Here is a 22086-nt window from a genome sequence, read left to right on the forward strand (position 1 = left end):
CATTCTATGGGGAACACTATTGACTGGAAAAACAGGGGTCCCATCTGCTGAGGGAACAGGTTCCCCCTCTAGGAAATCCCATATAAAGTTTGTGGGAGAGTGACCCAGAACGCTGTGAAAACGCTTCCCAACACTTCTGAAATATTCTGTCCCTCACCCCTCCCTTTCTTTTTAATAGGGATGCCAGTCCTCTCTGCTTCCACCTAGCCATTTAAAGGGAAGTTTCTATTTAAATGGCTGTAGAAAAGCGAAGAGAGTGTGTGGCGGTTGCATTGGGGACCTGAGGTCATTGGTGATGCCTCTCCACCCCCCACAAAGTTCCCTGGCAGGCCCCAGACTTCCCAGAGCCATAGGCACTGCCCCCACCAGACCCAGGAAAGCAAGGGCAGGGCAGGACAGCTGCCTGTGCTCTTCTGGAGCCCATTGAAGGCAGTCTCCGAGGAGCGAATTTGATGTTGCACTTGCCAGCTCTAGGCTTCCTGGGAAGCCAAGAGTGGAGAGTGGGCGGCCTTTGCGCTCTCATTGTCATCCCAGACCTGGAAAGGCAAGGCCAGGGCGGAGGCCTGTGCGCCTCAGAAGTCTGAGGAGGAGCACACAGGTCAGCAGGTCACCCCACTGCTCTTAGCTTTGAAGCCAGGAGCAGCATAGTGGAGCATGCCCTCCTATTCTGTTTGGAATAGAATGCAAGGGAAGGCAGGCTCAGAGGAGTGTGCCAACGCTCCACCTGGCTGCCTTTGCCTTCAAGGCACTTGCCCGCTCTGGGCTTCCCAGAAGGGTGGACTCAAAGGAACGCACATACCAATGTGCCACCCAGCTGCTCTCACCTTCCTGGGTCTGCACAGACTGATTGGTTTAGAATAGGAAAAGGAGTTCGACAAGGATGTATTGTAAGAAAATACCCCTAATATTCAGAACATCGTAGTCACCTGCCTGGTTGCCAGGGTACCTGGAGACTGAACTCACACACATCTGCTAGGAGAACGTGGATTTGGCTGCCAGACTGGAAAGGACTTATGAGTACTAACAGCCACAACGCTAAAGCAGCACTCCGTGTTTCTGGAGGAGTGCTAGCAAGAAGAACTAATGGTTTCCAATAGCTTCGTGCGAACACCATCTCTATCGTTGGAGCGGAAGAAGGTGCGCCGCTAGGAACTATCCAGGCCATGCAGTTTTCAGCCTTGACCATAGAATCCACTTTGGGAGGCTAACACCAGCTATCTTCCAGCAGTTCCAAGACTCCCATTTCAGCGAAGCGGGAGGCTCAACAGATGTCACCCATCATAAGAACATAAGAGAAGCCATGTTAGACCAGGCCAATGGCCCATCCAGTCCAACACTCTGTCCAAAGACGAATGTCAAGAAGAACACTGAAGAGGAGGAAGACCATCTTCAGCGAGCCAAGTTCCTTTATATAAACCGGGTGTTACCTTAGGTAGTAATTTGGCCATCTATTGTCAGCTTTTTAGATAAGTTTGAGCACCCCTCCACCCAGTGATTTCCCCCTATTCTTCTTCCCAACGGTTATCCTGGAGCCTCCCCCTTGGACCATTGTTACCTGGAAGTCCAATCAGGTAACCAGGGCCCAAGCTTGTTCATTGGTCAGTTATGGGTACCCAATTAGGTGCCACCAATTAACTTGCTATTGGCTACTGTGGAAATCCAGCCCTTATGGTCACTACAGAGCCTCCCCTTTTTCCACCCTTGTACCTCCCATCCTCTGAGGGTCTAAGTTGGTCTATTTAACCTCTGACCCAGCTCCACTCATGTGAGCATCTAGCAGTACCCCAGTTCCGCTGTCTAGATCCATCCCCGATTCCTGATCAGTTGAGGGTCCTACTTCCCCCGCCCTCTTTCGTCGCCATTGGAGCCTTCCTTGAAGACTACAATCGGTAATTATCACCCTGTTTGTCTACCCATGTGTTGTCTTTATATCTCTCTCTATTTTTCTTAGGACTGTATGTGTGTTTTTGTGAATTACTTGTTTTGTATGTAAGCTTATATTTTTCTGGAATAAATTTTAATTATTTTTACTTAATTAGTGTCCCTGATAAATTTAAGCATTAATTTCTGGATGTGTATTCTGTATACAGAGATAAAAAGATCTTGATTAAACCAGGTGCCCACCTGACAATTCCCCAACCTCGTTTTGAGGGCATTTTGGCTTACAGTATATTGTCACCCTGCTTATTTAATTTATATGCAGAGTACATCATGCAGAATGCTGACCTGGATGAAGCACAAGCTGGAATTAAGATTTCCGGGAAAAACATCAACAACCTCAGATATGCAGATGACACTACTCTAATGGCAGAAAGTGAGGAGGACCTAAAGAACCTCCTGTTGAGGGTGAAAGAAGAGAGCACAAAAGTAGGCTTGAAACTCAACATCAAAAAAACTAAGATCATAGCATCTGGCCTCATCACACCTTGGCAGATAGAAGGGGAAGACATGGAAGTCTGGGATCCAAGATCACTGCAGATAGTGACTGTAGCCATGAAATTAAAGATGTTTGCTCCTTCGGAGGACAGCTATGGCGAACCTGGGCAGTATAATAAAAAGTAAAGACATCACCCTGCCAACAAAAGTCCATATAGTCAAAGCGATAGTATTCCCAGTAGTAATGTATGGCTGTAAGAGCTGGACCATAAGGAAGGCCGAGTGCAGAAGAATAGATGCTTTTGAGATGTGGTGCTGGAGAAGACTCTTGAGAGTCGCTTGGACTGCTAGAAAATCAAATCAGTCAGTCCTAAGGGAAATCAACCCAGGCTGTTCCCTGGAAGGTCAGATGCTGAAGCTCAAATACTTTGGCCACCAAATGAGAAGGGAGCAATCACTGGAGAAGATCCTGATGCTGGGAAAGACAGAAGGCAAAAGAAGGGGACGGCAAAAGATTAGATGGCTGGACAGTGTTACTGATGTAACAAACACGAATTTGAGCAGACTTCAGAGAATAGTGGAAGACAGGAGGGCTTGGCGTGACTTTGTCCATGGGGACGCAAAGAGTCGGACTTGACTGTGCAACTGAACAACAAAAAAGAAAAGTATCCTCTGTTACCATTCTGTTTGCTTGGGCTGCTGTTTAAGGCACAAGAATACAAAATAATGACAGTTCTGTTTCTTGTAATTATGAGATACAGCTATACACCTGTCCTACTGAATCAACATAATTGTATCAATGATGCAGTGTGTTGAGTGTGCAGAGCATGAAACAGAATAGTAAAGCAACCAGTTTCACAATTTAGTTTATATATTTATTTAAGGAGTGGGACTCCAGTAATGAAGGGGCAGTGGCCAGGCAACAGTCTTGAGAGGCAGCATCATATATCTGTGTAGACCAATTTAAGATTTACAGTCTGTTTTTCAACCTCCACGTTTAAAGTGGAAGGAAGGGTATATACTTTTGTTTGCAAAAGAATGAAACAGCAAAACTTCCAAAGGTAATAAAGCCTTCAGGACTTGATGCCAACATTCATTGCCCCTCCCCCATAATGTTCTTTGTGTGGTGGAAACCTGTATTTGGCATGGGCAACATGAAAGATATCTTGCAGTATGTCAGTGATACATGCCTTGGAAACCCTGAACTGGGTGGAAAAGCAGTAATAAACTGTTTTAAATAACTAAAAGTAAACATTAAATTAAAGCAAGCATTTTCCTTCCCCCGAAGCTATGGAAGCATTGCACACATCAAGAAATATTTTGTGTTCATTTGTGCATGAAATCACCTGGTTGAATATGAGATATCATTGACCTGTAAGGTGCAATTTGTGTAGTGTGAATTGTGCTGGGGGGGGGGGGGGGGAGGATCTGGCCCCAATCTTCATCATTGCAAAAGAAGGTCTCAGGGTCCTAAACATATTGACAGTATGATCTACAAACCATCAAAGTCAGTGTAAGTGGACTTTAAGTTAGAGTGACCTCTTTTTTGTTGTTGTTTCCATACTCTTTGGGGCTTTTTAAAAAATGATGACAATGTCCCCTTTGAGGGCTGAAAGATGAAAAATATTCCTAGTCAATAGCAAGTATCACAGCTTAAGTAGTAGTATTTAAAATGAGATTTGACATAGTGATCACTTTTTTGAAGTAGTCATTCAGAAAATATGCCTTTTTTGCTTTTAAAAATATGGCAACTTTACCTTAGTTATAATGTGTTTGAAGAGTAGGTGTTATTTATCTCTGTGGGATTTATATGGTAAGCCCATATCCATTTTCTTTTAAGTTTAAATCCATCTAGGGTGGCCAGACCGTCCCGGGCGCCCGGGAATGTCCCGGTTCTGGCCCCCTATTCCCGCCTCCGGGGCTGGCTATACCGGGACCATTTAGAGGTCCCGGTTTAGCCAGCTCCGGAGGCGGTGGGCCGCGGGCGCCGGCGGGGAAGGCGGCGAGTGAGGGAGGGAGCGTCCCTGCGCCTGCGCAGGGCCGCTCCCTCCCTCACTCGCCACCTTCCCCGCCCGCGCACGGGGCCCGGCGGCGGTGGCGGAGGCCTCTCTGCGGCCTCCGCTGGTCGCTGGAAGCCCTCCAGAGACTCTGGAGGGCCTCCAGCGACCAGCGGAGGCCGCGGAGGAGCCGGCGCTGGTCCCGGAAGGCCTTCCAGAGACTCTGGAGGGCCTTCCGGGACCAGCGCCGACCAGCGAAGGCCTCTCCGCGGCCTCCGCTGGTCACTGGAGGCCCTCCAGAGACTCTGGAGGGCCTCCAGCGGAGGCCGCGGAGCAGCCAGCGCTGGTCCCGGAAGGCCTTCCAGAGACTGTGGAGGGCCTTCCGGGACCAGCGCCGACCAGCGAAGGCCTCTCCGCGGCCTCCGCTGGTCGCTGGAGGCCCTCCAGAGACTCTGGAGGGCCTTCCGGGACCAGCGCCAACCGGCGAAGGCCTCTCCGCGGCCTCCGCTGGTCGCTGGAGGCCCTCCAGAGACTCTGGAGGGTCTCCAGCGACCAGCGGAGGCCGCGGAGCAGCAAGCGCTGGTCCCGGAAGGCCTTCCAGAGACTCTGGAGGGCCTTCCGGGACCAGTGCCGACCAGCGAAGGCCTCTCCGCGGCCCGCTGAAGCAGCCTGTCGGTCACTTCCGGGTTCCTGTCCTGCATCTCGAACTGTGTTATTAGTGACAGGCTGCTTCTGCGGGCCGCTGCGCCGGCCCCCTGGGTCCCACAATGATGGGACCGATGCCACAGGGACGGGCTCGAAACACTCTATAACCCCTCAAAAGAACAGCAGTCTAGCTCGCTTCCCCCAAGCCCTGCCGCCATAAGCCTCAAGGGGGCTCATTTTGCGGCATCTCCCGGCGGGAGGGTGGCACCCTCACGGGACACATATCAAATGAAAGAGGGGGCGCAGGGCTATCAGAAACAGCCGGCGGAGGGAGTCGGGAGACCACCCCACTGGGGGATCCACACCCTGAAAGTGATGAAGGTGGCGCTGATAGAGCCAACAGAGCAAACAGGACAAAATAAATAGGCTGCATTATGCAGCACAGTTGAGAAAGTGCCTTATCCCATATACTGATGAAGTATATACAGGATTTGAGAACAAAATTGTTTCCGGCGGTGATATTTGGGGGATTTTTGGGGACGTCACAGGAAGTGCTGTGAAGTCACTTCCTGTTTACGGCAGTGGCATTTGGGGGAAATGATGTCATTTGGGGGAAGTGATGTCACAGGAAGTGATGTCACTTCCCGTTTCCGGCAGGTGACGCGGGGAAATGATGTCACAGGAAGTGGTGTCACTTCCTGTTTCCGGCGGTGGCATAACATCACCGGAAGTGACGTCACCAGAAGTGACGTCACTTCCTGTTTCCGGCGGCACGCACGCTTCACGCACGCACCCCTGCCTCCCCCCTTCCCCCCCAAGGTGTCCCTGGCTGGCCTTCAGACATTATGGTCACCCTAAATCCATCCCAGTGAATTATTGGAATAGCCATTCACAGAGGATTTCTACAAGGATTCCTGGTGTATAGTCTATCTTAGTACAAATGGCATTTCTCAGGAGATATCTCTCTCTCTCTCTCTCTCTCTCTCTCTCTCTCTCTCTCTCTCTCGGCTTGACTTCGCGAACGAAGATTTAAGAAGGGTGCAGTAGTCCACGTCTGCTGCAGGCTCGCTGGTGGCTGACAAGACCAATGCGGGACAGGCAGATCCGGCCACAGTGGCTGCAGGGAAAAGTCTGATTTGGGGTTGGTGCTGTAGCAGTGCGATTCTTCCTCAATCTCCTTTTGTCCTCAAGACCAGCTGTCCTCAAGACCAGCTATCCTCAAGACCAGCTCAGGAGATACTTTTTAAAAATCATACATGAAGATTTTTGCCCTGCAGAAAAAGTGGCATGTGTTCATTCTTTGATTACTAAAGCAATTCTCAGTTACATTGCCGAGATTACACAATTCATTTGGTTACTTAGGTGATATTTACTTGTATAGAGGGAGTGTTCACATCAAAGGGTGGATCAGCCAACATTTGGAGACTTTCAGGCTAGCTAGAAGCAAAGTCTTAAGCTGTACAAAAATTCTCTCTTTTAAAAAACCCAGCATTTTGAAGAACACAGAGATATTATGAAATGAATAAAATACTGCCTCTGAAATACAGGATTTATCCTTCTTATGTTAAAAATGTTTGGCTATTAAAAAAATAATGTTTTACAACGTCATCCAGAGTTCATCGTGAACTGGAAAGGACGTCAAGGAAAATGTCATCCAGTCAGGTCAGACCTCCCACATCAGAGGTGAGAAATAATGGCAGGAAATGTATGCCATTTTAAAATTGAATATACACTATCTTGCAGTATTTTCTGTTGTTGACTGATCCTTAATAGTACTTTCTATATAAAACATTACTATATAAAAAGAATATTTAATGTTTCTCAACATAATCATACATTTTATTGTCTGCAGGAGTTAAAATATTTGAAAGTTTTACTGTGATATACTTTTGTTGGCTTGATATAGATATGTTGCCAACATTAGTCCCTCTGCACCAGGAGCAGCAGCAATGGAAGCTGAAGTATGATTCCTATTAATCATCTATCACAGGCAGAAGTTACAGTTCTTTACTACAAGTCTGTTGAGTAGATATGTTTGCCACAGCTGCTAGTTAGCACAGTGCTTCCATTATCCATTCTTAACAGAATTACAATGCTGTTAGCAACATAAGGGTTTTGTTTGTTTGTTTTTAAATTTCACAAGAACAAAAGTTTCAGGTTATGTACAGACTGTTATTTATTTGGAACAATGCGAGAAGCTTCTTTTTTCTTGCCATGACATTGATCCAGCATTGAGAATTTAACTATAATGGGGGGGGGGGCTTGTCATAGAGAACAAATCTATTTCCTCTTATCAGTTATGCACATTTCCCTTGCAAGTGAAACAGATAAAATTCAGAAGTTGTAGATAATCTAGTCTAGAGGGAAGTGAGTATAATTAGGAAACAAAACAAGTAAGTGCTATATACTCAGGGCTTTTTTTGGTAGAAAAAGCCCAGCAGGAACTCATTTGCATATCAGGCCATTCACCCTAACACCAAGCCAGCTGGAACTCCATTCCTGTGTGTTCCTACTAAAAAAAAAGTCCTGTAATATACTCCGTAACAAAATTTCCCCTCCTACCTCTTCCATTAGTGTTGAGGGAAGAGAAAAGAAAGGACAATTTCACATCCTTACCTCACAGTAGCCCCTGCTGGGGTTGCCAACCTGGGGGTTGCTGATCTCTGCAAGGTGGAGATTAGTTGTAAAAGCGAGAGATCTCCAGGCCCCACCTGGAGGCTGGCAACCCTATTGTGCTATAGAGTGAAATGGTGTTGGGGGAGATAATATATGAGAATTTTATAAATAAGAACAGCCTGGGTATTCTGTTCAATCCACTGCAGATGTTAATGGCATAAATGGATCTATACACACCAACATAGCGACTGGTTTCGCGCTAGGACTTGTTCCGAGTGGAGAACCCTTTTGATCCCGGTGCTTCTCTCCATTTTCACACAAGTTGCCCTGGAGCTGTGAGCTGGTGTGCCATTCCAACTCAAAGAGCTCTCTGCCTGGAACAAGCCTCATGCGAAATTGGTCATCATCTAACATAGCCAGTATTTTAAAAATTCAGATAAAGTGAAACCTTGGTTAAATACAATCCCTCATTAAGGGAGGATATGTTCCACAGAAACCTGCCCCACACCAGTGTCTAAATCCATTTCAATCCAGTTTCCAACTAGGATTCAGAATTAGAGTACATAGTCCAGGGCTGTGTAACAATCAGACATGAGATACAGGTTCTCACAGTTTGCAGTTTGGCTTTTACCCTGGCACATATGTATTATTTTCCTAATTTGAAATAGCTCTGAGGTGGGGGTGCTATTTGGCCTATTGGGGAAACCTATGTATAATTGTTTTGTTTCCGTGTCAGAATTCTTGTCATTGAAGAACAGAAAACACAGTAATTAAAAAGATAGTTTATGTTCTTGTTGCAAAACACCATATTTTGGTGGACAATGTCAGCTGCGTGTAAGATTTTTGACCCGTTTTCTTTCTGCACATTTAGCTTTTAGAACTTCATGTTTTTTATGTTCCGGAAGAAGTGTGGAACTTTAAGTTGAATACAGTCTCATTGGATGCTACTAGCAAATTCTTTTCAGCTGGATTTATAAGGTGAGTTGTATTGCAGTAATACATGGTCCATTTCAGTTTTGTCAATTTCACTCTTCCATTCACAATCATATTGACTCGGTTCAGGTTATTTTAGGTGGGTAGTTGTGTTGTTCTGCAGTACAAGAGCAAGACTCAGAGTCCAGTAGCACCATAAAGACCAAGATCTCAAGTGTCGTAGCTTCGATTCTTGAAAATTAATACAGTTAAAATCTTGTTGGTCTTTAAAGTACTACTGGATTTTAATCTTGCTGTACTGTATTAAGTAAACTGCAAGTAGGGTTGCCAAGTCCAATTCAAGAAATATCTGGGGACTTTGGGGGTAGAGCCAGGAGACATTGGGGGCAGAGCCAGGAACAAGGGTGTGACAAGCATAATTGAACTCCAAGAGAGTTCTGGCCATCACATTTAAAGGGACAGCACATCTTTTTAAACGTCTTCCTTCCATAGGAAATAATGAAGGATAGGGGCACCTTCTTTTGGGGCTCATAGAATTGGACCCCCTGGTCCAATCGTTCTGAAACTTGGGGGGTACTTTGGGGAGAGGCACTAGATACTATACTGAAAATTTGGTGCCTCTACCTCAAAAAACAGCTCTCCCAGAGCCCTCAAAACCTCCAGATCAATTCCCCATTATACCCTATGATCTCCACATAGGGAATAATGAAGTACTCAGCAGACGTTTCCCTCCCCCCACCCTGTTTCTGGTGACTCTGAAACGAGGGATCGGCCTCTCTACTCACGAGTTGCTTCCAGCTTCTTCCAAGTAACACAGACACCCCATCCCAAGAGGATGCCTTTCAATTGGAGACTGAAGCCTCCGGAGGTGCAAAGGCACATGGTCCTCTGGGGGTGGGGCTTTCCCCCATTGGCCAGCTGACTGGGGGTGGGAAGGAGTCTGGGAAAGCGGAAGAACCCCCACTGGGACCTGGGGATTGGCAAGCCTAGTTGCAAGTGAGTAGAGATGCCATTTGTCCAAGGATCAGCTGAGCCAGCAGGATGCAGAGTGCTCCTCTGGCTTTGGGCTGTTTTTTGGGTTGTCTCCTCTCATAGAATATTTTGATGAAAATACCTTTCATCTTGTATAAAAGATTTATGTGCCACCAAAGGAGACCATTCTTCCTAATACACATTTTCTTCTTCATTGTTATCTTCTAATTGCATGAGTGAGAAATGAATGTTACTCAATAGATTCAATACTAGTAGCAACATGAAAAGCATTGAGTTGTTGCATGGCATCATACTACAGTTGATCCTACAATAATTCTGATTCTCTTCTAGCACCAGAAGCATGGCTACATCTCATTCAACTACTTTGTATCAGTATTTATTTAAAGTATTGTTAACCTGTCTCATAACCAAAGTTCCAGTGGTAGGTCACAGCAAAAATTACAAGTATCAGAAGAAAACCTCAGTAATAGTTTAGAAGAAACTAACTGACAAGACAGTAACCAACGAGTCAACACATTAATATGCTTAAAGGAGCAAGAAAATTTAATATCCTTCAAAATTTAAATCAGCAGTAGTTAAAATAAAAGCAATGGTTTCCAAAAAGAAAAAAGTGTTCATCTGATTCATAGAATGTAAGAGTAGATGCCATGGATTTGTATAAGGAGGGAGTTCCAAAAGTGAGATGCCACTATGGAAAAGACTCACTTCATTCATCATCAAATGCAGTTATCTAATGTGTTGTTCTAGGGTGTCCCCTCATATGACCTTAAGAACACTAAGAGAACAGCTTCGAGAGCATCTAGACGACAATGCAGTTGTGAAAAAATATACTTTTCTGAAATGCATAGGGGGGAAACTTGCAGTGGTAAGTTAATTTTGTGTTTTCTACTGAGTGTTATAAATAGCTTACATGTTTATATGCTTTCCAATATATGATTTTTTTGCGGGGGAGGGGGCGCTGTCACCATTTCAAAATGGCTAGTTACATGGTCGAGCAAAGTACACTGAAAAATAAATTTACTTTTGAATAATATATTTTACAGCCATAATCCAGCAGACCTTTTTACACAGGGACAAGAGCCTGTGTGTACCTAACAGGTTTTTTGTTTTATCCTTCCAAATGATAGCTCCCCAAAGCCCCATGCTGCATTATAAATGTATTTTCCTTTTGGTAGGGAGTTTTAAAAACAGCTTATAGGATATATGTGAATATCTGCCATAATTATTTTGAATCACAGCATATCTATATTTCATTTTTACCATGCCTTCCTCCAAGGAGAAAAGGGTAGTGTGCATAATTTTACTCTCATAATTATTCTCTGAGGTGGGTTACCCTAAAAGAAAGGGATCAGCCCCAAATTGCCTGGCAGGTGTCATGAATTTGAACTCAGGTCTACCAGATCCTAGTCTGACATTTTAACCATTACGCTGTACTGACTCCCCTAGAGAATTCTACAAGAAATGCAAAATTCTACAGCATATAGAAACATTTCTCATCACTTGAATCCCCCTCCCTGACCAAAAAAAAAATCCTTCTTCCTTCCCTGAAAGTTTCTTTCCCATAGTTTGCATAAAGTTCACATTATATTTGTACCAGGATAGTTTCAGTCTTTTTTATGGTTTCCGAAGCAGCATTACACAATTCATATATGCACCCTTTCTAGCTTACTGTATAGAAAATGCTGAAGTTGATTCATAGAGTTTTAGAAGTCATAGCAACTCTTCATAATTATATCTCTGTAAGCAAACATTCACTGAGTTTTCGAGTTCTGCTGTTGCACAACATAGCTTTACTCAGATTACATAAAATTATGTTTCTTTTTATGCTAGGAAGCCAGTAGCTATTTTTGTAGCTACTGAAATAAGAAACAAAGAACAAATTATGGAAGAAATTTGTCATGCACAGTGCTATCTAAGCAGCGTTACGTTAGTCTAAATTCATTGACTTTAATGGATTTAGAATAATTTAACTCTGCTTAGGATGGCTCTGAATCTCTTGGGTTTTGCTTTAAACAAAAATGCAGCCTCAGGAGATCATCAGTTATTTCTGATTAGCAGTTCGTTTTGAACCAGGGCTTTTTTTTTCTGGAAAAAAAGGTGCTGGAACTTTCAAGGAGGAAATGAAAGAGAAATATCTGGGGGCCTCTCATGAACTTTTAAATATTTTTTGAGAATTTTGTTCCCACAAAGAGATTCTGGAACTCCATTCCACCACATTCCCCCAGAAAAAATGTCCTGTCTGAAACCAATTTCTTAGTGAAAATTGCCCCACCCAACTTGCTTCATGCTTCATGAGGAAAATACGCATATATTTCCCTCTAAAGGAGCAAAAACATCAGGGCCAGCACAGCAGCTTCATCAGTTCTGATTGGATAAGCAGTGCAGGAGAAAGAGTCAAACATCCCCCATTCTACCATTATTTAAATGTGTTTTATTTTAAAAAATAAAACCCTGAATAAAACCAAGAGGTCCTTTTATGGATCCGCCAAGCAATGCCGTTTGGAACCAGGGGTCATTTTATAGAAAAATAGGTGGTGGAGCTCATCCAGGGGTTGTTATGGAGCTGCACATACTATTCCATGGACAAGGAGGTGGAACTCTCAGAAAGGTTCAGGAGCTGTGCTCCTGTGAGCTCCCACTGAATCCGAGGCCTGTTTGGAACTATGTGATTTCTGCATTAAGCAACATGCTTTATTTTGTTAAATAAACTACAAATCTTGTTCTAAAATACTTATGGAAGTTGGGTACTGAACTTTTAAAGGTAGCAATACTGCATCTCTTAAAATACAAATCATTTATATTCATATGCACTTCTTTTGTGTATGCACTTCTTTTGTGTGTGTGTTAATATCATTTTATTTAATTCAGATTTACTCATCTATATTTTTAAAGGTCAGCTATCTGCATTTCTTTTCTTTTTTTTGAACATATGATAAGTTTATTTTAAAAATTCCAATATGCACTTCTAACTCCCTTAAATGGCATGAAGTCCAGAGGTAGCATTACATCAGCGTTCCACAATGTGATGCCCATGCGTGTGATGGCAGCCACCAGTTCTTCCCTTGATGCCGGCCAAGCTTTTCAGAAGATGGGTAGGGTCATTGTCAGTAGGGCTTGTTATTGGCTGTCTTCATTCAAATGGAGGATTCAGGAGGACAGGTAAGCACCCAGTCCTTTCCTTAGTTAGTGCATGGTTCAATTCTCCCTTCAGGTTTTCCTTCTTCCCAGGAAAAGCAAGGAAGGAGGCATTACATTTGAATCTGACTTCCATGGCAGCCATTTGGGGTTTGGCTCCATCTTTAGTGGCAGCCATTTGGGGGTAGTATTTACCACCTTCTGTCAAAATTCCAAAGGTGATTGCAGCTTTGGGGACCTCTGCTCTACAGAGTTTAAATTAGTTCCTTTATATACTGCCTTTCAACTAAAAAGTTCCCAAGGCAGTTATTTTGAATGCAAGAGGAGACTGTATGGTTTCCTTGTGATATCTTTTTTTATTTGTAGTACACAAACAGGTGTTTATTCACAGTACACAAACAGAGCATAATGGAAGCAAATGAGCTCCTTCGGGAAGCTGTACAATTCATTTGGGTTTGATCCCCAAATTACCCTCAGGGCTGCAACTTCAAATTATGTGGGTCCATGTGTTCAAACCTGGTCTCTGCCCCTCTGTTACCTGTGGCATTCTGAAGACTCAGACAATTAAGTGATACTCAGCCCTTTTATTAAGTCTCTGATTACCTTGCAGTTAGCAAAATCACAGTAATTCACAATAATCAAGATAGCCAAAGCAATAATCAGATTCTCTGGATTATACTAGTGATGTCTGCTGAAACTTAATTGTATGGAATTTAATAGCTATTTATTTATTTGTTTAAATCTACATAAAATTTGCATATATATTAAATAATCTATTCTGAACAAAATAGATGATGCACACATATTGTAGTGGAAGCACTTCCTCCTTTGTGATGCTTTTTAAAATATGCTACTTATGTCTTAGAACGGGAGGCTGTGGTTCACTGGCAGAGCATCTGCTTGGCATACAGAAGATCCCAGGTTTAATCCCTGGCATCTCCAGTGAAAAGGATCAGGTAGGAAATAATGTGAAAGACTTCTGCCTGAGCCCCTAGACCAGGAGTGGCCAACAGTAGCTCTCCAGATGTTTTTTGCCTACAACTCCCATCAGCCCCAGCCATTGGCCATACTGGCTGGGGCTGATGGGAGTTGTAGGCAAAAAAACATCTGGAAAACTACCGTTGGCCACCCCTGCCCTAGACAATCACTGTCTGTCTGAATAGACAATACTGACTTTGATTGGACCAAAGGTCTAATTCAGTATATGGCAGCTTCCTGTATCTCTCAGTTTTTGTACAGGCCTGTGCTAAAACTAATTAACCTTTTAAAAATGTCTGCTTCCTATTAATTTAATTTTAAATAAAGTCATCAGGCAAATGAGTGATGCAGATGCATCTCAAGTTTCTTCCCATTATAACAACTATTGAAATATCTAATTAACAAAATGGGGAAATTAACTTGCTAGCCACAGTCATGATGTCTTAAGCCAGTTCTTATATCTGAGGGAAGAAGCCAGCCTGCTCAGATATGTATCTTTATCAGCCGGGGGCAAAACAATTGTGTATATCCACCAACATTTACAGAGTCTGCCTGGTGTTCTGTTGCAAGTTTTCTTAAATGTATTAGAGTACTGATCCATATGTATGAGACTTAAGTTTTCTTAAATGTATTAGAGTACTGATCTGTATGTATGAGACTACTAATCTATATTGGCCAAAACTGTTTCATCTCACCAGCAGCACCTATCCAGAATCTCAGGCAAGCCCTGCTGTCCAAGTTCCTTTAACTGGAGGCGCTAGGAACTAGACCAGTTGAAACTCTATGCATATTTCCATATATAAATGCTCCCTAGCTGTGTGCTGTTTGTGACAAGTCTATTTCTTTAATGCGGGCCAGTTTTAGATTGCGATAGTTCTCTCCAGGACTTAGTGTGGGCAAGAACAGAGAAAAGGGAAGTTGCTGTTTCTGCAGCTCTACATCTGATTTATTAAACTGTGCTCCTGCTTAACCATTCTGCCTCCTTATTTTGATGCCTAGCATTAAAAATGCTAGGGGATGAACAAGTTTAATTTATGATTGTTATAATGAAGCAGGAGTGTCACCTCAGTTTTGTATTGTGCTTGCTAAGCTGAGGAAATTAAATACTGTTACTCACTAGATTGTATCACTGTCAAGGAAACTTTCTTTGAATTTAGTTTTCTCATGTGAGACACTGACCATGTGTCCTTTTACAGAGACAAGTGTGATAATATAAATAGAAGTCCCTTGCTATGAAATTTCTTTTTAAAGAATATTATCTTTTGATTTAATGTGTAATAATACAAATGAATCCAAGTATTAACCAGCAACTGGAACAGTGTAACTAATCTGATAAATAGCTTCTTAGAAATCAGAATAAAGTTTATTTTATTTATTGACAAGCTATATTAGCAGCAGATTCTGAGGGTCAGGAAACCCTTGCAGTACAGGTTGCAGTAAAGGAGGGAAAACTGGGTTGGCAGCATTTTATTCAAAAGCATTTTTCCCAACCCTGAGCACCAGCTTTTCAAAGGTCATGGTAGACTTATGAGGAGAAAACAATGTGGGAAATACCTGCTTCTATGAACCCCTTGCACTTGCATTTCATAGGATTCACCCTATTAGAATTAATTAATACAATCTGCAGTGATGAATTAATAGAAATGCAGTGTCAGATCTCATTGAGAATTTCTGTGGACATGAAGGGGAGCAATTTCTGACAATTGACTCCTGCAGCAGACATAGTTCCCCATTGATGTTCCTGGGGATTGTTTTTTTCTGCCAGAAGTTGCATTTCAGAGGGTGTTTCAGGCTGCAGCAGAAGGGGAGTGGCAATAGGGTTGCCAAGTCCAATTTAAGAAATATCTGGGGACTTTGGGGGTAGAGCCAGGATACTTTGGGGGTGGAGCCAAGAGACTTTGGGGGTGGAGCCAAGATCAAAGCTGTGACAAGCATAATTGAACTCCAAAGGGAGTTCTGGCCATCACATTTAAAGAGACGGCACACCTTTTCAGTGCCTTCCTTCCATAGGAAATAATGAAGGATAGGGGCACCTTCTTTTGGGGCTCATAGAATTGGACCCCCTGGTCCAATCGTTTTGAAACTTGGGGGATATTTTGGGGAGAGGCACTAGATGCTATACTGAAAATATGGTGCCTCTACCTCAAAAAACAGCTCCCCCAGAGCCCCAGATACCCATGGATTAATTCTCCATTATTTTCTATAGGAATAAATCTCCATAGGGAATAATAGAGTTCCCAGCAGAATTCCCCTCCCCTCCCCCCGCTTTCTGATGACCCTAAAGCAGGGGGGGGGGCTCCAAACTGGGGGATCCTCTGCCTCCACCTGGGGATTGGCAACCCTAAGTGGCAAGGAAGTTCTGCCCTGTGGACATGAATTTCTTTAATATGTGAAAATTACTAGTAAATTCAAGCCAAAGAAAGCAGAAAATGTCTTTATAAAGAAAAATATTTCCCCGAATGCTGAATCATAGCAATTCTTGGGGGGAGGGGAATGAAGTGTTTCATTCTGAATCTGAATCATTCTGTTTCAATGCTGAATCATAGCAATTCTTGGGGGGAGGGGAATGAAGTGTTTCATTTATTTTCCGTGTAGTATAAAAGTCAATTTATTTATTCTTTTTACTTCATTTATACTCCATGTTTTCCCCCAATGGGGATCCAAAGCAGCTTACTCCATTCTTCTCTCCTCTGTTTTATCATCACAACACCCCTGTGAGATAGCTTTGACTGAGAACAAGTAAGTGGTCCAAGATCATTTAAGAAGCTTGTCAAGTGGGACATTTGAACCTGGGTCTACCAGATCCTAGTCTATCACTGTTGAAATGTTTACAAGTTCTCTACCTGATGTCTTGAAAGAGTTACTTGTTTTTTTGTCTATGCTAATTGTTAGTTAGATAGAGGCTCAGTGAAGGTCATCAAGGGAGATGTCTGGTCTGGGGATTCCAGTGCTCCTGGGGAGGGGAAGGTATACTGGTGGGAGCAGACAAAACAGAAACGGAAGGAGACTGAGACACAGGAGGGCTCGCTCCTCTTCCAGTCTGCATCCCATCCCAAGGATGACAGGCATGGGGGCCAAGTGGAAGTACTCGCCTCCGTCCTTGGTGTTGTGCAATGCCAGGTCCATAAATAATAAGACCTCAGTTCTGCAAGACTTCCTACTTAGGCAGGATATGGATCTGGCTTGTGTGACGGAGACCTGGGTGCGAGAAGGGGAGACAGTAGCTCTCTCCCAAGTTGCTCCATCGGGGTTCTCAGTCCTTCACCAAGCATGAACTAGTGGGCAAGGGGGGGGGAGTGGGCCTTTTTCATATGGGAGGCTTACTCCTTCAGGGCACTCCCATCGCCAGAGATCACTGGCATAGAGTGTGTCGGCTTGACGTGGAACGTTGGGGAGAGTTTGGCAATATGGCTGGTGTACCATCCACTTAATGCACCGGCCAGTGCCTTACTGTCCCTGATGGAGGCTGTAGCAGACTGGTCCTTGGAGCACCCTCGACTTATAGTCTTGGGTGACTTCAATGCCCATGCCAAGGACATGGCCTCTAGTCAGGTGGCAGACCTAGTGTCCTCCATGGCTGCACTGGGACTCTCCCAATATCTAACTACCCCCACACACAAAGCAGGACATGCGCTAGATTTGATCTTTGCAGCAGGAGTTGTAGTGGACTGGATTGCTGAGGAGGCAGTTCCATGTTTGGACCACTATGCCCTGGGGGCCAGTGTGAATATTCCACTCCTACCCTGTTTAGGCGGCAAGCAGGTTTTAGCTTGCCTGCAAAGTCAGATGGACCCTATGCAGTTTCAGATGGCCTTGCGGGATCCCTGACGCTCGGGCGACTCATTGGATAAGCTTACAGAGGCTTGGAATAGCCAACTCTCTGCAGCTATCGACGAGATTGCTCCTCAGTGTCCTTTTTCATCCCTGTTCACGATTGGCTCCGTGGTATACCCCGGAGTTGCGATCGATGAAACAGCGACTAGAGAGGCAGTGGTGATGTACTCACAACGAGGCGATGATAACATCCTATAGGTCATTTATGCAGACCTATGACAGTCTGGGCCACAAAGAAGGCTTACTTTGCGACCCGGATTGCATCTGCGACCTCACGCCCGGCACAATTATTTAGTATAATTCAGTCATTAACAACCTTGTCACAAGGTAAACCAAACGCTAGGGAATTGGAAACAGGCTGCGAGGCTTTTGCAAGTTTTTTCGCAGGTAAGGTCTCCTCGCTCAGCCACGATCTCCCCGTCACATTTGATACAGTGAGTGAACTCAAGGCACCAAGCACGTCTTCTGGTCCTTTTTTGGATTCCTTCACTTTATTCAGCCTGGAGGAAGTCGACAGGACCCTTGTTACTGTACGCTCTACCACCTGTGGGTTGGATCTGTGCCCATCTTGGCTGATGTAAGCCAGCCAGGCGATGCTACGTGAACCATTACAGGTGATTATCAATAGATCCCTTTGTGAAGGGATCTTTCCCACACCCCTTAAAGAGGCTGTGATCCGCCCCCTCTTAAAAAAACCATCTGCTGACCCAGCCACATTGGCGAACTATTGGCCGGTGTCAAACCTACCCTTTTTGGGTAAGGTCATAGAGCGGGTTGTAGCGGCTCAGTTACAGGGGTTCCTGGATGACACTTCGGCTCTGGATGCATTTCAGTTCGGCTTCCGTCCGGATCACTGGACGGAGACGGTTCTGGTTGCCCTCATAGATGACCTTCTGCAGCATCTGGATCGAGGCGGCTCAGCGGTGCTGCTGTTATTACATCTGTCAGTCACATTCAACATGGTTGACCATCAGCTACTGACTAGCTGCCTCGCCGACGAGGGGATTTGGGGGTCCACCTTACAATGGCTGGTCTCTTTCCTCCAAGGTTGGGGACAAAGAGTGGTGATAGGGGAGGAATCGTCCCAGAGACACCCACTTATATGTGGTGTGCCACATGGGGCGGTTCTATCCCTGATGTTATTTAACATCTATATGTTAAATAACATATGTGCCCTCTTGCCCAGATTGTCAGGAGGAACGGACTGGCATGTCATCAATATGCAGATGACATCCAGCTCTATCTCTTGATGGGTGGCCAGCCCGGCTCTGCCTTGGATAACTTAGACCTGGCATTACAAGCTGTGACATCCTGGCTCAGGCTGAGTCGACTGAAATTGAATCCGACGAAGACGGAGGTTCTCTATCTGAGTCGTGGTGATCCAGGAAAGGAGATTCCCTTGCCAGCCTTTGATGGGGTGCTGTTGATACCGGTCCCTAAGGTTAGGAGTCTGGGAGTTCTTCTGGAGCCCTCTCTGACTATGGAGGCCCAGGTGGCAGCCACTGCCAAGTCTGCCTTTTTTCTTCTGCGGTGGGTACAGCAGCTGGCCCCTTTTCTGGAGCACCACGACTTAGCAATGGTGATCCAAGCTATGGTCACCTTGAGGAGACTACTGCAATGCCCTCTACACGGGGCTACCTTTGACTCAGAAACTGCGGCTAGTGGAGAACACTGCAGCATGGTTGTTAATGGGGCTTCTTCGATGGGAGCACATTAAACCGGTGCTGAGAGAGTTGCACTGGCTGCCTATTGGTACCGAATCCGCTTCAAAGTGTTTGTATTGACCTTTAAAGCCCTATATGGCAAAGGACCTGTCTATTTAAGGGACTGCCTTTCCTCATATATACCCCAGAGAGCACTGTGTTCAGGAAGTCAACATCTGTTATCCATCCCCAGACCAAGGGAGGCCAAATTATGCTCTACACAGATGAGGGCCTTCTCTGTGGCAGCTCCTAATTTATGGAACGCACTCCCAGAGGCCACGAGAGCCCTGCGGGATCTCTCCCAATTCCGCAGGGCCTGTAAAACTGACCTTTTCCGGCAAGCCTATAACGTGTGAGGAGCTGCCACTACTTTGCCGCTGAATACTACCATCTGTCTATATGACACTTAATAGAGTTATACAGAGAATTAAGAACTAAAATGAAGCTGGACCACCTTTGTAAGAAATTTTATAGCACCATTTAAAAGTTTTAAATTATAAATTGTTTATATGTGTTGATTTTATAATTGTTATTGTTGTATTATGACTGTGAGCTGCCAAGAGTCTGTATTTGGAGTGGGCGGCATACAAATTTAAAGTAAATAAATAAATAAAATAAATAAATAGGTAGGACCAATGGAGCATCAAGTAGAAATTTCCATGTTGGAAGGGAAAGGTATTATCCACAATGAACTGCCCTTTATTGGTCAATTCACAATTGGGAGGTATTACCTGATGTATGCATTTTTGTATGTAGGTATTTTACGTTTTCTTCTCCCTTCCTTCGTTTAGAATTCAGTGTGTATGTGTGTGTGTGTAGCCAAAGTCTCCATCTTGCTAGGAAAATGTAACTTAGGGGGTTCCCTCCCATTTTACTCCTCCATGTAATCCTCCCTAATAGCTTAGTAAACTTTTCTTTTAGCTAATTCACATGTGTGTGCTGTGTTTTTATTTTTATGTGCTAACAAACACTCTTGGCTGCTACATAGGGTTGCCATGTCCCATCATCTCCCCAGTGGAAGGATTTGGGGGCATTGCAGGAGGGGGAGGGGCTGTCCCTGATTCAGTGAAGGGCTGCAGACAACTGGTGGTGGGGGGACTTCCCTTGCTGGCTAGCTGGCTGGTGTCTGGTGAGTGTCCCCCCCCCAAAAAAAAAATTAGAGGATTCCCCACCGCCAACTGGGAACTAGCATCCCTACCACTACACTGCTCTGGCTGTCTGTACTGAATCCTGTAATGATTGAAGAATATTGGTAAGATGGAGCTTGGCCTTATGAATCTTTTGATATGATTATTATGATTGTATGTTATTTTCTTTTTCTCTTTTTCTTTGTATTGCTAATTTTAAATTAAAGTTTGTTTGTTTTTTAAAAAAAAATAGAATTATATACAAACTGAACAGCATGGTGCATATCCCATTTCAGGTTTTTTAAAATTTACATCTCTTTTTATTACAAGGTAAAAGCAAAGCAAGAGATGGAACTGAAACTTAGATCATTTGCTCCTCCATATGTATGTATATTGCTGCATCACGTTTAAGAATATACTTTAAAAATGTCTAACTTTTTACTGTTTTAAAATTAACATATTGTATGTTTCAGGCATTTTATCCAGAGCTTTATTTGTTACCTGGAGTAGAAAGTATTTATTCATCTTCATCATCAACTCCAGAGAGACCTCTCAATAATGCAGAATGTGTGTTAGCGAATACATCTCATCATAAACCACATATGTCCGCTGCTCCAGATCATGGAGTGGATCAAAACACAGCAGTTTTGGAGACCTCCCTGAAAAATAATTTAAGTCAGATGCAAAAAAAAGGTAGTTTTTTAAAGGATTGAATGAAACTAAAAAGAAAAACACTCTGGTTCTGCATATAAAACAAAGTTCAGAATAATAACATAATGAAATAATTTAAGAAAAAATAAGTAATTTACAAAGAAGGAAAAAAGTGAGATATCTAACCTGTTTTAAGAAGGAAAACAACTGAGTCTGCTTCTAATATTTAAATTCAAGTCAAGTTGACAATGAATGCCAAATCAATAATTTGTTCTAAATTTTGATGATTTCCATTTGTTTCTCCTCTGGTAAGAACTGGACTGCCACCATGTCATCTAATAGATGGCAAATGAATGAGTGATAGCCCATACTTATGGATGGTCTTAAATTTTCTGTAGGCTATATGTCTCCTTCATTCTTACATTAAGTGTGTTGTGAATTGACATAAAGCAGGAAAGAAATAAAACAAACATTTAACATATTTGATGTATATGGAACTGGTATACAAACTGAATGCTGTTGTAGAGAATGACATATATAGGTATTTAACTGGAATCACTAGTTTTGAATAGGATGTGAATAAGAGCCTCTTTTTTGGTAAAGAAAGGAACTGTCTTGAAATGTAAAACAAGTATTGTGGACTACCCTGCCTAAAAACTTATTTAAAAGGATTTTTTTCATGCAATTTCACTAACACAAATTATTATTGTAATAAACATGACAGTTGACAGGGTGGTTTTGTATCAGTAGTTTTAAGGTTACACAAATCAGATGCTACGTTAGTAGCAGAGATAACTGAAAGCCATGTTTTTACAAAATTTGAATGGCCTTGGAGCTAGGAGATTTTCAGCATCATCTGCAGAACTGAAGCCAGGGACTCTTCCAGTGATGGGCCAATGCTGCTTTGGTCTTACAAGGGCATATTTTATGGCAGTACCTAAAAACTGTGGTCCCCAACCTTTTTGGCACCAAGGACCGGTTTTGTAGAAGACAACTTTTCCATGGTCCGGGGAGGGAGTGATGGTTTCAGGATGCACTTTATTTCTATTAGTTTGGTGTGGTGGTTAAGTGCGCAGACTCTTGTCCGGGAGAACTGGG

General features: G+C 43.6%; 1 protein-coding gene across 1 annotated transcript in view; it reads left to right on the forward strand.

Moving 5' to 3' along the window:
* Positions 1-6618: 6618 nt before the first annotated feature.
* The window catches only part of SPATA1 (spermatogenesis associated 1), a 33187-nt gene continuing 17719 nt past the window's right edge, over positions 6619-22086 (forward strand). The window contains exons 1-5 of the mRNA XM_060232123.1: positions 6619-6701; positions 8506-8612; positions 10308-10425; positions 20668-20721; positions 20811-21030. Of these exons, the coding sequence (XP_060088106.1) occupies positions 6666-6701; positions 8506-8612; positions 10308-10425; positions 20668-20721; positions 20811-21030 (535 nt within the window). The 5' untranslated portion in view covers positions 6619-6665. The remainder of the gene's footprint in view (positions 6702-8505; positions 8613-10307; positions 10426-20667; positions 20722-20810; positions 21031-22086) is intronic.

Source organism: Heteronotia binoei, chromosome 2 (assembly GCF_032191835.1).
Source record: "Heteronotia binoei isolate CCM8104 ecotype False Entrance Well chromosome 2, APGP_CSIRO_Hbin_v1, whole genome shotgun sequence".
NCBI classification, from domain to species: domain Eukaryota; kingdom Metazoa; phylum Chordata; class Lepidosauria; order Squamata; family Gekkonidae; genus Heteronotia; species Heteronotia binoei.